Source organism: Colobus angolensis, unplaced genomic scaffold, assembly GCF_000951035.1.
Source record: "Colobus angolensis palliatus isolate OR3802 unplaced genomic scaffold, Cang.pa_1.0 Scaffold31, whole genome shotgun sequence".
NCBI classification, from domain to species: Eukaryota; Metazoa; Chordata; class Mammalia; order Primates; family Cercopithecidae; genus Colobus; species Colobus angolensis.
This window is the reverse complement of record NW_012116377.1, coordinates 2309007-2321732: the sequence shown is the minus strand read 5'-3', so window position 1 is coordinate 2321732 and position 12726 is coordinate 2309007. Positions and strand designations below refer to the sequence as shown.

At 49.4% G+C, this 12726-nt stretch overlaps 1 protein-coding gene across 3 annotated transcripts in view; it reads left to right on the top strand.

Moving 5' to 3' along the window:
- XPC (xeroderma pigmentosum, complementation group C) overlaps positions 1-12369 on the top strand; it is a 33399-nt gene extending 21030 nt beyond the window's left edge. For all 3 annotated transcript variants that reach the window (XM_011950668.1, XM_011950670.1, XM_011950669.1), the window contains 7 exons: positions 1255-1415; positions 4928-5009; positions 8561-8695; positions 8778-8947; positions 9495-9588; positions 10126-10215; positions 11346-12369. In XM_011950668.1, the coding sequence (XP_011806058.1) occupies positions 1255-1415; positions 4928-5009; positions 8561-8695; positions 8778-8947; positions 9495-9588; positions 10126-10215; positions 11346-11564 (951 nt within the window). In that variant the 3' untranslated portion in view covers positions 11565-12369. The remainder of the gene's footprint in view (positions 1-1254; positions 1416-4927; positions 5010-8560; positions 8696-8777; positions 8948-9494; positions 9589-10125; positions 10216-11345) is intronic.
- The last annotated feature ends 357 nt before the right edge of the window (positions 12370-12726 follow it).

Genomic DNA, 12726 nt, shown 5'->3' with positions numbered 1-12726 from the left:
GAGCCCAGGTCTGTGTGGCTTTGGAGCCTGTATACTTTTAGTTATTGCCCAGTTATAAATTTGGAGCTTTGAAATAATTTATGCAAGTAATGTAACTCAGACTGAGTGAAAGAAGGAGTAGCCCATGGATAGATTCTCCCCCCTCCCCCATCATGCGTGCATGTAAAGATGCATGTGCAAACACCCCTCATACATAGAACACTCACCTCCTGGGAAAGAGTGGTCTCGGAATGAGACAATATCTTCAGTCTATTGAGAAGGCAGACCGGGAGGCAGAGAATTCTAGAACATAACACAGCTATGTCACTTGATCCTAGAACCAGCACTTACACCAGGAAGAGTGCCTGAGCCGCCTGTGTGTACGGCAGTGGTGGTGTTGGGTGGAGCTTGCCATTTCTACACAGGAACATGCCCAGATTTGTCACAGGTTTATTTCCAATCACTCAGGATAGGTAATTTGCAGATTTATTAATCATTTCCTATAGGAGTGCAGTGCATCCCACATTGAGTGTTTGCTCCAGGGGTGTTCTTGGTTCATTTTACTTAGTAATGACGGGTTAAGTGGAAATTATGCAGATGGTGTTGTAACTAATGTACCTAAAGCTCAGTGGAAGCTGAACATGCAGCGTCCTCTCCTACTCTCAGCAACTCCACATTGCCAGTCCTTACTAGTCTGTTGGGGTTTTTGAAGAGATGCCAAGGGCAAGCCTAAGAGAGCCTGGTGAACAGGGTGACTTAAAGCAGTGAACTGCCTACTGAGCAATGAGCAATCTTAGAGAAGGGCAGAGAGAACACTGTCAGAGTGGACCACGAGAAAAGTCGCAGGGTGAGAACCACTGCTCTCATTTCCTGTGAGAGCAGGCAGATAAGCTCACACTCTAGAAGAGGATTATCCCTTTGAGATAAGACCTTCTTACTGAAGAGCACTGTGTGTTTTTCTTCCTTGCAGACCTTTAACAGAGCAGGCGCTGATCTGCTGGGGCTGGGTTAGGCATCTAAGCATTCAAATAGGTTAGACAACTTTTTGAAGTTGCCACAAGCCATGGATTTATTTGATTCCTTTTAGCTTTTGATTCGTCTGTGACCGACTTACTGGCCGGAGCTACAGATGTGATGTTACAAAAATCATTAGTGTTCGTGAAACCTTGGATCCACCATCTGTTGTCAGAACAACTTAGTCTAAGGATCATCTCCCTCAAACTTCATTTCCTCTTCTAAATAACATGCTCAACTTTGTCTGTCTGGCCTTTGCAGTTTCAGGCAAAACACATGGACCAACCTTTGCCCACTGCCATCGGCTTATATAAGAACCATCCTCTGTATGCCCTGAAGCGGCATCTCCTGAAATATGAGGCCATCTATCCTGAGACAGCTGCCATCCTTGGGTATTGTCGTGGAGAAGCGGTCTACTCCAGGTGCGTGAGGCAGCCTGGTTGGCCTCAGGGGCTTCCTGGTGGTGTGGGATTAACAGCCTTCTTCCTGGGCAAAGGGTGCTGATGGGAGCTTATCTGACTTATCAGTGTTCTCGGGCTAAGCCAGTGTGCGTGTGCTGTGTGTGTGTGACGTGTAGGAGAGAAGAAAATTTGAAAATTAAAACAGGGATTAAAACAATGACGGGAAAAACAGTTACAAAGGAAAAGAAAATACAAAGTAGGAAAAATAAAATTTAAGATAGGGCAATATAAAACACACCCCACAAATACAAGTTAAAAACATACAAAAGGAAGGAAGAAAGGATTTGATTATGGAAGTTAAGAGTGGATTTTTAATGGGTACAGAGCTCTGTTTGGCATGTAAAAGTTCTAGAAATGGATGGTAGTAATGGTTGTACAATGTTGTGAATGGACCTAATGCCACTGAACTGCACACTTAAAAATGGTTAAAATGGTGTATTTTATGTGACTGTATTTTATACCACAGTAAAAAGAAATAGCTAAAAAAGAAGTGGAATAAGAGCAAAAAAATGAATAAAATATATATAAAATTAAAATTGAAAAATGTTAATACAATTTTGAGGTAAGAAAATAATAGATATAGGAATTTTGAGAAATGGGAATAAAAAGCAAGTAAAATAAGTGATTTTAAAAGACATGGGATGTACAAGACCAAGAAATAGGAGATGTGCTTAAATGAGAAAACAGGAAGGTACAGAAAAGAGAAAAAGGAAGCATAGGGAAACCCACATGAGAGTGGGTGATTTGAGTCCTCCCACTGGGGATGACTTCCTCCTTGTCAGCCCCCCGTGGGAGTCATACTGGACCAGACTTTCTTCAGGGCTCTGCCCTGTCTTGGAGCTTTTTGTTTGATGTCGGTGGGGGGGGGGGGGGGCACGCCGCCTTGGGCAGGGGCAGGGCTTTGTTGTTCTGGGACTTTAGCACCCAGCAGTCAAAGGCAGCAGGGGGCCTGGGCTGCCCTGATAGAGGCTTCCTCTTGTGGATCTGTATAGTAGTTGGGAGAAAGACTGTTGGGAAGAGAATGCTGGCGTTGTCCAGGGGCACCATGTCAGTGATAGAAGGAAGCATTAGAGGTGCATATTTATTGATTTTTTTTAATTGTGGTAAAATATATGTAACATAAAATTTACCATCTCAACCTTTTTAAGTGTATACAGCCTACAGCATTAAGCACATTCACACTGTCATCCAGCCATCACCACCATCCATCTCCAGATTTCTTTTCCTCTTCCAAACCAAAACTCTGTCCCCGTCAAAAACTCCGCATTCCCCTTCTCCAGCCCTGCACCCATCATTCTCCTTTCTGTCTCTGAGTGTGCCTACTATAGGGACCCATGTAGGTGGAATCATGCAGTATTTATAGTCATATTGTGACTGGCTTATTTCCCTTAGCATAATGTCCTCAGGGTTCATCCATATTGTATGTAGCATGGGTCAGAATTTCCTTCCTTAGATTTTAGGCTGAAACTCCGTCGTGTGGGCAGACCACATTTTGCTTGTGCCTTCGTCCATCAATGGGCACTTGGCTTGTCTCAACCTTTTGGCTGTTGTGAATTATGCTGCTGGGAACATGGGTGTGCAGATAACTTTTCAAGATTCTTCTTTCAGGTTTTTTTTGTTTTTTTTTTTTTGTATATACGCAGTGCAATTACTAGGCCAGATAGTAATTCCCATCATTTTTTTAGGAACCACCTTACCATTTCCACAGCAGCTGTACCCATTTTACATTTTCACCAACAGTCCACAAGGTCTCCACTTTCTCCACATCCTCACTGACACTTGTTACTTTCTGTGTTTTGGTAATAGCCATTTTACCGAGTGTGAAAAGGTTAGAAGTTCACATTTATTCCAAGAGGACTGTGACCACTTCCCTGCTGTTTTCCTTAGGAAGATGTCCACATGCTGCCTGTCAACCCCTAAGACCCCTTTTTTACCCACTCCTGTCTGAAGACCACACCATTACATAATCACTCCTCTGGGCAGTCAAAGATGTTCTGCCCCCTAGTGGGAGCATGAGTGGAGCTTTGAGCTCTGGCAGGTTGATGCTACTGGCAAAAGCGCTGCTCTGGCACTCAGGAAATGTCTGGTCCTCCCAGCAACCATGTGTGGTAGAAAGGACAAGCTCACTGTCCCTAGTTGATAGGCGAGGACACAGGTCCTCCTTGACTTAGGATGAGGTTGGATCTCCATAAACCCGTTGGAAGCTGAAAATAGGATATCCTAAGTTGAGAATGCATTTAATATATCTAACCTGCCCTAACTGGACCTCATGTAGGTGGAATCATACGGTATTTATGGCCATTTTGTGACTGGCTTATTTCACTTAGCATAAAATCCTCAAGGTTTACTCCTGTTGTATGTAGCATGGGTCATAGCTTAGCTGAGCCTCCCTTAAACGTGCTGAGAACACATTAGCCTCCAGTTGGGTACAGTTGTCTAACACAAAGCCTATAATGAAGTATTGAATATCCATGTAATTTATTGAATACTGAAAATGAAAAAGAGAATGCTTGTATGGGTACTTGAGGTACAGTTTCTCCCGAGTGTATATTGCTTTTGCATCATCATAAAGTTGAAAAATCTTGAATCAAACCATTGGACGTTGGGCACTGTCTGTACTGAGGCTCAGGAAGGTAAAGTGACTTGTCTAGATGGCCCAGCCAGGAAGTGGCACAGGTAAGGTTCAACCTCCATCCGTTGTGCTGTGCTGAAATTCAGCCTCAGATTCCCCTGTGGGTAAGGGCCTGAACCTGCACTAGGAGGAAATGGGGTGCCCTTGCCCACTGGAGCCGCTCCCTAGACAGAGTGAAGGGGTGCAAACTAACTAGATGGGTGTGCCTTATTAAAGATGGCTTGGCAAGTTAGAGGTTGAGCCTCATTGGAAAGTAGACTTGCACGGCTTTGGTGAGCTCTTAGCTCTGGAGGAAGAGTGAAGCCAGAGGATCTTTGCCTGCAGGGATCATTTGACTGTTCCATGTGCGTGTGTCTTGATTCTGTGATAGCTTATTAGCTTATTATAGTTGGTTTCTCTGCAGCCTTCCTTTGGGTTCACTGTCCCCTCCTCTGGACACTTCCCCCCACATGGTGTTAACAGCAGATCAGAGCCTCAGCAGGTGCTCGCTTGATGGTGGTAGTAAACGTGAGTAACTGCCTGCACACAGCGGCCTTTACCCCATCCTGATAGGCTGCAGCTGGAGCTCTCACAGGCTCTGGACACCAGAGGAGAGGAAAACCTATGAAGGGGAGGAGTGGTGGAGGCAAGGCATGAAGGCTGCAGAGTAACTCCATGCAGATTAGGGTTTGTAAGTGGACACATCCCCCAAAAGACAGGCAGTCCACATTCAAGGCTGTTTGGCTAGCACAGCTCCTTTGGGCCCCCTAGGAGCCTGGCCTGCTTCAGGGTGGCAGAACCTGAGGAGGGAGCCTGCAGGGCCCCTCTGAATTTGCCTTTGTGTCCTGTGTTGGTTCCGCAGGGATTGTGTGCACACTCTGCATTCCAGGGACACGTGGCTGAAGAAAGCAAGAGTGGTGAGGCTTGGAGAAGTACCCTACAAGGTAACTGGAGCTGGGCGGTCCCAGCGGGGAGTGGTGACGCAGGACTGTAGCTGAGTGGGAGAGCCAGGGGCAGAGAAGTGATGATGAGGAGCCTCCCAGTCCTGCCCAGGATCCTGATCAGAAATGTCTCACTTTCTTAGCTTGAGCAGGATTCGAGGAGGAGAGAAACATTTAAATTGTCTTATTAATAAGACATTTGTAAGAAATTGATCTTCCAAAACAGAAAAGAAATCTAGGCCAAATAGTAGGCCTCAGACTCCTGTTGTGAGTTCAAAGGTTCTACAGGTTGGAATTGAGTTACTGGATGGTCCTGGGAGGTCAAAGCCCTGCTTTATAGCAGCACGTTGTCCAGTCAGATTACCCTTCTGTTTGGCAGTTCTCCGAGCATTTTGCATGTGTGTTCTCTGTTGCCTCAAAAGCCATAGGAATTGGCATTATGATGCCCATTTTACAGATGAGAAAACTGAAGCTCAGGGCAAGTGACTTGTCCAAGTCCCCACAGTTAGAAAAATGGCAGAGCAGAGCCCAGGTGAGAATCCCAGGGTCTGCCTTGAAGCCAGTGCTCCTTTCACACTGTGTTGCGGTATTGTTAGGCTGGTTGCTCTTGAGGAACACGAACCGAACGAGGTCCCACAGAGACTATTCACAGGACACACAGCTCAGTACGACTAGCAGAGTAAAGTGGCCGATCACAGAGACCATTTACTTCTCATCAGACCCCAGGAGTCCTTGGGGGTTGCAAGACTCTGGGAAGCTGGGTGGGGAGTGAAGGGGCCTCCACTTAGTGGGAAGGGCTTCAGGTGCTGGTCGCAGTCACTGCCAGCAACAGGCTGGAGTGTGTGATGCCCCTTGCCCGGGCCTGCAGGGCTGCTGAGGATTTTCTCTGCACCATCTCACCTGTCTTTCATGCTGGAACCAGCATAGCACTGTCCAGTTGAAATGTAACATGAGCCACACATTTAAATTTTTTAGTAGCTACATTAAAAACCAAAAACAGTTGGAATTTTAACATTAAAATATATCCAGATATATCTAAAATACTATTTCAGCAGTAAGAAATATTTTAAAGTGTTGAGATACTTAAATCCATTTTGTTCCTAAGTCTCTCTAATCCTTTGTGTTTTGACTTTCTGTACCTCAGTTCAGACCAGCCACATTTCAGGTGTGCAGTGGCCACATGTGACTGGTGGCTGTCATGGTAGCACAGTTCTGGAATAATCCCAAATCTCTCAAATTCACCCCTTGTCCTGATCCCCACCACCCCAACTCCTGCCTCAGTATCTTTTGCTTGGGCAACAGCCACAGCCTCCATTCCAGCCTGAATCCATTCCCCTGTCAGTCACTAGGCTCTTTCTGTGTATTCCAGCCACCCATCCTTGCCCACCCTGGCCAGCGCCTTTAGTCTGAGTCCCACACCCTCCCCATGGTGCAAAGTGATGTTCTGGTGCTTATCGCCTCTGCATTCCAGAGGACTTCAGAGGCCCCAGGTCCTAGTGTTCTCCCACCTCTGTGTACTTTGGGGTCCAGCCCTGTTCTCTTGGGCAACTCCTTGCCCCTTTAAGCCTCTGCTCAGGCAGGACCTGTTCTGAGCAGCCTTTTTGCCTCCACTGTCCTCAGAGCTGGGCAAGGGCTTGCCTCTGACCTCCCGTTCCACCCTGTACTCTTCACACTGAGTTGTAGCTGTGTCTGTTCTCCTGAAGGAGCCTGAGCTCCTAAGAGAAAAGACTGTCCCCGCTCTGTCCCTCCTTCATGACTGGGTCATGGCCTGGTCTCCAAGAGATCCCAGTGGAAGTTTACTGAACAGTGCTGGGTGAATGGCTTCTCAGAAAGGGATGGTTGTCAGAACTCAGAGTCCCTCAGTCCCTGAAGTGGTGACAGAGAGGGTGCGCCCAGAGACAGTGGCAGGAACGGACATGAGAGCTCACAGGCCACCCCCAACCTAGGGAATGGTTTTTCACATTTTTAAAGGGTTATAAGAATGAGAAGAATAGGCCGGGCGTGGTGGCTTACGCCTGTAATCCCAGCACTTTGGGAGGCCGAGGCGGGTGGATCACAAGGTCAGGAGATCGAGACCACCCTGGCTAACACAGTAAAACCCTGTCTCTACTAAAAATACAAAAAATTAGCCAGGCATGGTGGCGGGCGCCTGTAGTCCCAGCTACTCGGGAGGCTGGGGTAGGAGAATGGTGGGAACCCAGGAGGCGGAGCTTGCAGTGAGCTCAGATCGCACTACTGTGCTCCAGCCTGGGTGACAGAGCGAGACTCCATCTCGAAAATAAAAAGAAGAAGAAGAAGAAGAAGAAAGAATATGTGATGGAGGCCACGCATGACCCTTTACAGAACAAGCTTGTGGGCCCCTGCACTAGAGGAAGTCTGTACGCCCAGGCCCAGGGGCCAGCCCTCAGCTGCATGCCCATGCCTGCCTCCTCTAAGAGTTATGTGACTCTGTCCTTGCCGGTCCTGCGCCCCTCTCAGCACGTCACTCCCCAGGGAAGATCTTGGCCTTGGCCACTGCACGCTGTTGGGGAACACACTGGGGGTCCTGAACTGTCCGTGCTTTCCAGGGCATGTGAGCAGACCCTCACATGTGAGCAGACCCTCACACGCCCTGGAATGGGCATAGGCTCTACTCATGGAGAGTTACCTGAATTGTAAATCCTGGTTCTTGTCACTTACCAGCCATCGGCTCTTAAGACCTACCTTGTGGGTTTGTTGAAAAAATTAAATAAGTTAATAACATATAAAGCACTGAAGATAGGCTGGGCACGGTGGTTCATGCTGTAATTCCAGCACTTTGGGAGGCCAAGGCAGGTGGATCATTTGAGGTCAGAAGTTTGAGACCAGCCAGGTCAACATGGTGACACCCCATCTCTACCAAAAATATAAAAATTAGCTGGGCATGGTGGCAGGTACCTGTAGTCCCAGCTACTCAGGAGACAGGAATGAGAATCACTTGAATCCAGGAGGTGGAGGTTGCAGTGAGGTGAGATCACACCAGTGCACTCCAGCCTGGGCAACAGAGTGAGTCTCCATCTCAGGGGTGGCGGTGGGGGAAGCACTGAGAATAGTGCCTGGGACAGAGAATGCTCTATAAATGTTAGCTAGTGCTTGTAGTAAGAAAAGGGGAGCAGCCGGACACAGTGGCTCATGCCCGTAATCCCAGCCCTTTGGGAGGTTGAGGCGGGTGGATCACCTGAGGTCAGGAGTTCAAGACCAGCCTGGCAAACATAGTGAAACCCCGTCTCTACTAAAAATACAAAAATTAACCGGGCGTGGCGGCAGACACCCAGCCACTTGGGAGGCTGAGGCAGGAGGATTGCTTGAACCCAGGAGGCAGAGGTTGCAGCGAGCCAAGATTGCACCACTGTACTCCAGCCTGGGTGACAGAGTAAGACTCCGTCTCAAAAAAAGGGAGAAAAAGCACCCCAGCTGGTGGGCGTGTTGTGAGGGTTCACCGGGTACCAGGCATGTAGCACTGAGCATGGTGCCGGGCCTGGTGCCAAGGAACTGGACACCTTTGTTGTCAACTGTGGCCGTGTCCTCTGGTGCAGATGGTGAAAGGCTTTTCCAACCGTGCTCGGAAAGCCCGACTTGCTGAACCCCAGCTGCGGGAGGAAAATGACCTGGGCCTGTTTGGCTACTGGCAGACAGAGGAGTATCAGCCCCCCGTGGCTGTGGATGGGAAGGTAAGGGCAGCATCAGAAGGGGTCAGGACCAGGCTACCTGGTTCCCCTGCTGGCCAAATCCCGACGCGCTTACCTGCCACAGGTGCCCCGGAACGAGTTTGGGAATGTGTACCTCTTCCTGCCCAGCATGATGCCTATTGGCTGTGTCCAGCTGAACCTGCCCAATCTACACCGCGTGGCCCGCAAGCTGGACATCGACTGTGTCCAGGCCATCACTGGCTTTGATTTCCATGGCGGCTACTCCCATCCCGTGTGCGTGAGGGGCCTTCGATGGAGGCTAAACAGAGGGATGGGGAGGGGTGACTCCAGAGATGGGGATGGAAAGCTGGCATGGGGCTACTGGGAATTGAGGCCTGGTGGCTCCAGTTTTCAGGATGTTACACTGGATTTGCAAAGTCATTGCTTTACCAATTCTGGCTTGCCTCCAGAGGGAACAGGGCCAATGAAACTGGCATCCTAATGCTGGATTAAAATGTTCTTCCCAGGTTCAGGGACTCACAGGCTAGTGAGCAAAAAACAGTCAGTGTCCTTCCTGGGCAGCTGCCTGGTTAGTGAGCTCTGTTCTGTGATGGGCAAGGCTGGATAGGGGCTTTCACTCCAGCTTTCTTAGGCAGAATCTGGGGAGGATTTTCCACAGGCCCGCCTTCTGCACGGAGGGTGTGGGACACTGGCTGACCCAGGACATCCTTCAGGACCCTTGGTGTTCAGATGTGGCCCACTGTCTTCTGCAAACCAGGGAGGGAGGAGAGGCAGAGCAGGCAGCAGGCTCAAGGGTTGACGTCGCGTTGTGTCCCCACAGGACTGACGGATACATCGTCTGTGAGGAATTCAAAGACGTGCTCCTGACTGCCTGGGAAAATGAGCAGGCAGTCATTGAAAAGAAGGAGAAGGAGGTAAGCACGTAGGCAGAACTCGGACAGCAGAAGCGGGAAGCGACGCTCAGCGAGTGGCTTCTTCCCTCCCCAGGCCGCATCCGTGTGTTCCCAGGCCCTTCCCAACCCTCTCTGACATCATGGCAGGCACCCGAGGGAGTGAGCACTGAATACAGCAGGCTCCTGCCCACCCCACAGACTCACTGTCACTGTCCCTGAGGAGCCTGGGTCTGGGCTCTGGGATCTACTGCCCCTGCTGCCCACACCTGCCTCTGTCTTGAATCGCCTGTGTCCAGGTTCTGGAAGACCTCACCCACTAAAGATTTTGGAGTCAGTAACGATGAAAAAGTTTTCTGTTTTTGTGGCTTTCAGGTATAGTCCACCACTTTGTAAATCAGATCAATTTTTTGGAAGTGAGACTTGGTTAAGGAGAGGCTGTATCTTAACTTGAAATCGTGTATATATCTATCTGTCTTTATATTTACAGTTTCCATCTTAATATTTTTCCTGAAAACGTCAGTGCTTAAGACTTTTCTCCCACTTCATTTTTGCCTGCAGAAAAGGGAGAAGCGGGCTGTAGGGAACTGGAAGCTGCTGGCCAAAGGTCTGCTCATCAGGGAGAGGCTGAAGCGTCGCTACGGGCCCAAGGTCAGTGCAGGTTCTTTGCAGAGAAGACAAGCCCAGGGTCAGTTTCCTAGAGATGCAGCTCAGAAAGGCCTGGCCCAGATTCTGCCCCAGCATCAAGTCAGGGATAGCTTTGTGTTAGGACACCTCCGTCCTCTGTCTCCAAGGCCCCTTGTTTTTACCTTGTTGGGAGAGGTGTCCCTGGAGTGAGGCCTCAGCTGGCTCTTCTGCCCCAAGCCCTGTCCTAGTGTCTCCGTTTCTACTGTCCGCATGAGCGTTGCCATGGGTCTGATTTGGTGCTGAACACATAGGGAGAGCCAAGTGTCCTGCATTTGGGGCACCCTTCCGCCTTCCAGTGTTCCCAGTGCCTGTGACCATCCTGCAGGCCTGCAGTGGCCTGCCCAGTACCTCTCACAGCACCTGCCATGTCCCAGGCCAGGCTTGGATACAGGTGTGAATCTGACATGCAGCCCTCAAGGGGGCCCCTTCCTGAGGCAGACGGACCCTAGGCCCAGTTACATGGTGTAGTCAGTGCTGTGTCAGACACAGCAGAAACTGCTCTGGCATGTTTTGTTCCCTCTCTCCAACCCTCTGTGCTGCCTGTTTGCCTTTAAACATTTTTTGTCATGCTCCTCATTCCAGTTCCTCTGGTGGAGAAAAAGCCCTTCATCTGGTTTTATGTTCTGACCAGCTCCTTGCCACCTTCTCTATCCAAACCTTCCCCAGCCTTCCCAGCTGGCAGAGAGTGCCGCCTCAGATCTTAGGGCTCCGAGGGCTGAACTGTGCATCTGGCCTGTTCAAAACATCATGTGCTTTCGTCCAGAAATGAGGTAGCAAATGCAAAGCACGGATCACAGGCATCCCCAGATGCGGCGGTGTGCTCCTAGAGGGCAGCTTCCTGCCCGGCCATCATCCTTGTGTTCCCCAGCACTCAGCTTATAGCAGGTGCTCTGGTGTCTGCTTCGATGCACCCCAGGCTAGGGAAGGCTCAGTAAGAAGGGTCTGGGCTCTCTTCCCGCCCCGTCCCCATGCCCTCATCCTCCCAGAGTTACACAGTTTAGGGCAGGCTGAGAACTTGCTGCCTCTTCATGGGGCTTCCTGGTAGCTGATTACTGACCCTGGCCTGTGTCCTCCCACCACTGCCACCTGACCAGAGTGAGGCAGCAGCTCCCCACACAGATGCAGGAGGTGGACTCTCTTCTGATGAAGAGGAGGGGACCAGCTCTCAAGCAGAAGCAGCCAGGATACTGGCTGCCTCCTGGCCTCAAAACCGAGAAGATGAAGAAAAGCAGAAGCTGAAGAGTGGGCCCAGGAAAACCAAAAGGGAAAAGAAGGCAGCAGCTTCCCACCTGTTCCCATTTGAGAAGCTGTGAGCTGAGCACCCACTACCGGGGCGCCCACCACTTGCTGCTGCCCCGCTACAGGCCCCACACCTGCCCTGGGCATGCCCAGCCCCCGGTGGTGGGGGCTTCTCACTGAGAAGGCAAACTGAGGCAGCATGCACAAGGCAGGGCCAGGGGAGAGGAGGCCAAGCTGAGGAGGTGCTGTAGGTCCCGCCTGGCCCCAGCCCTTGTCAGATCCACCCAGGGTGAAGTCTTCAAAGCTTTTTGCTACCAAAGCCCACTCACTCTTTGAGCTACAGAACACTTTGCTGGAAGATACTCTCCTGCCTCCTAGACCTGTTCTTTCCATCTTTGGAAACATCAGTTTATGTATGGAAGCCACCGGGAGATTTCTGGATGGTGGTGCATCCATGAACGTGCTGATCCTTTCTTCCAGTTAGTCTTCATCTGTCCGACAAGTTCACTCGCCTCGGTTGCGGACCTAGGACCCTTTATCTTCAGGCCGCTTACCTTCCCCTGAGTCAGGCTTACTAATGCTGCCCTTGCTGCCTCTTTGCAGTAAGGGAGAGAGCAGAGAAATACAGGTCATCTCAGATTATGGAATTGCTGGGATCTAGTTTTCCAAGTAACATTTGCAGTGGCAGAAGCCTACAAAAAGAGCTAAAATCAGGAAAGAAAAGGAAAAATACGAATTGAAAATTAAGGAAATGTTAGTACAATAGATCAGTGTTAAACTAGATTCTGTTCATTACTAGATAAAATGTATAAAGCTCTCTGTACTAAGGAGAAATAACTTTTATAACATTTTGAGAAAAAAATAAAGCATTTATCTAAAGATTTGGCTCTATATTTTCTTTCAGATTTTTTTTTTTTTAAGACGGGCTCTTACTGTGTTGCCCAGGCTGGACTCCTGGGCTTGAGTGGTCCTCCTAAAGGTTTTACCTCAGCTGGCCCTCACAACCACCGTGTGTGGTGGAAAGGCATTGTTCGGGAAACAGTCCCAGCTCCTCAGGACTGCAGGCACCCACACACCACTGCCTGTGCCCAGCTTCTTTCAGATTGACATCAGTAAGAACACCCAGGTAACAGAGCAGTTTCTTCATATGTTGAGACAGCATGAAAGATTCTATTTTGTTTTCATGTAGGCTGGGAATTCATTACATACGGGATTTTTCTGTGTTTAGTGAAGAGA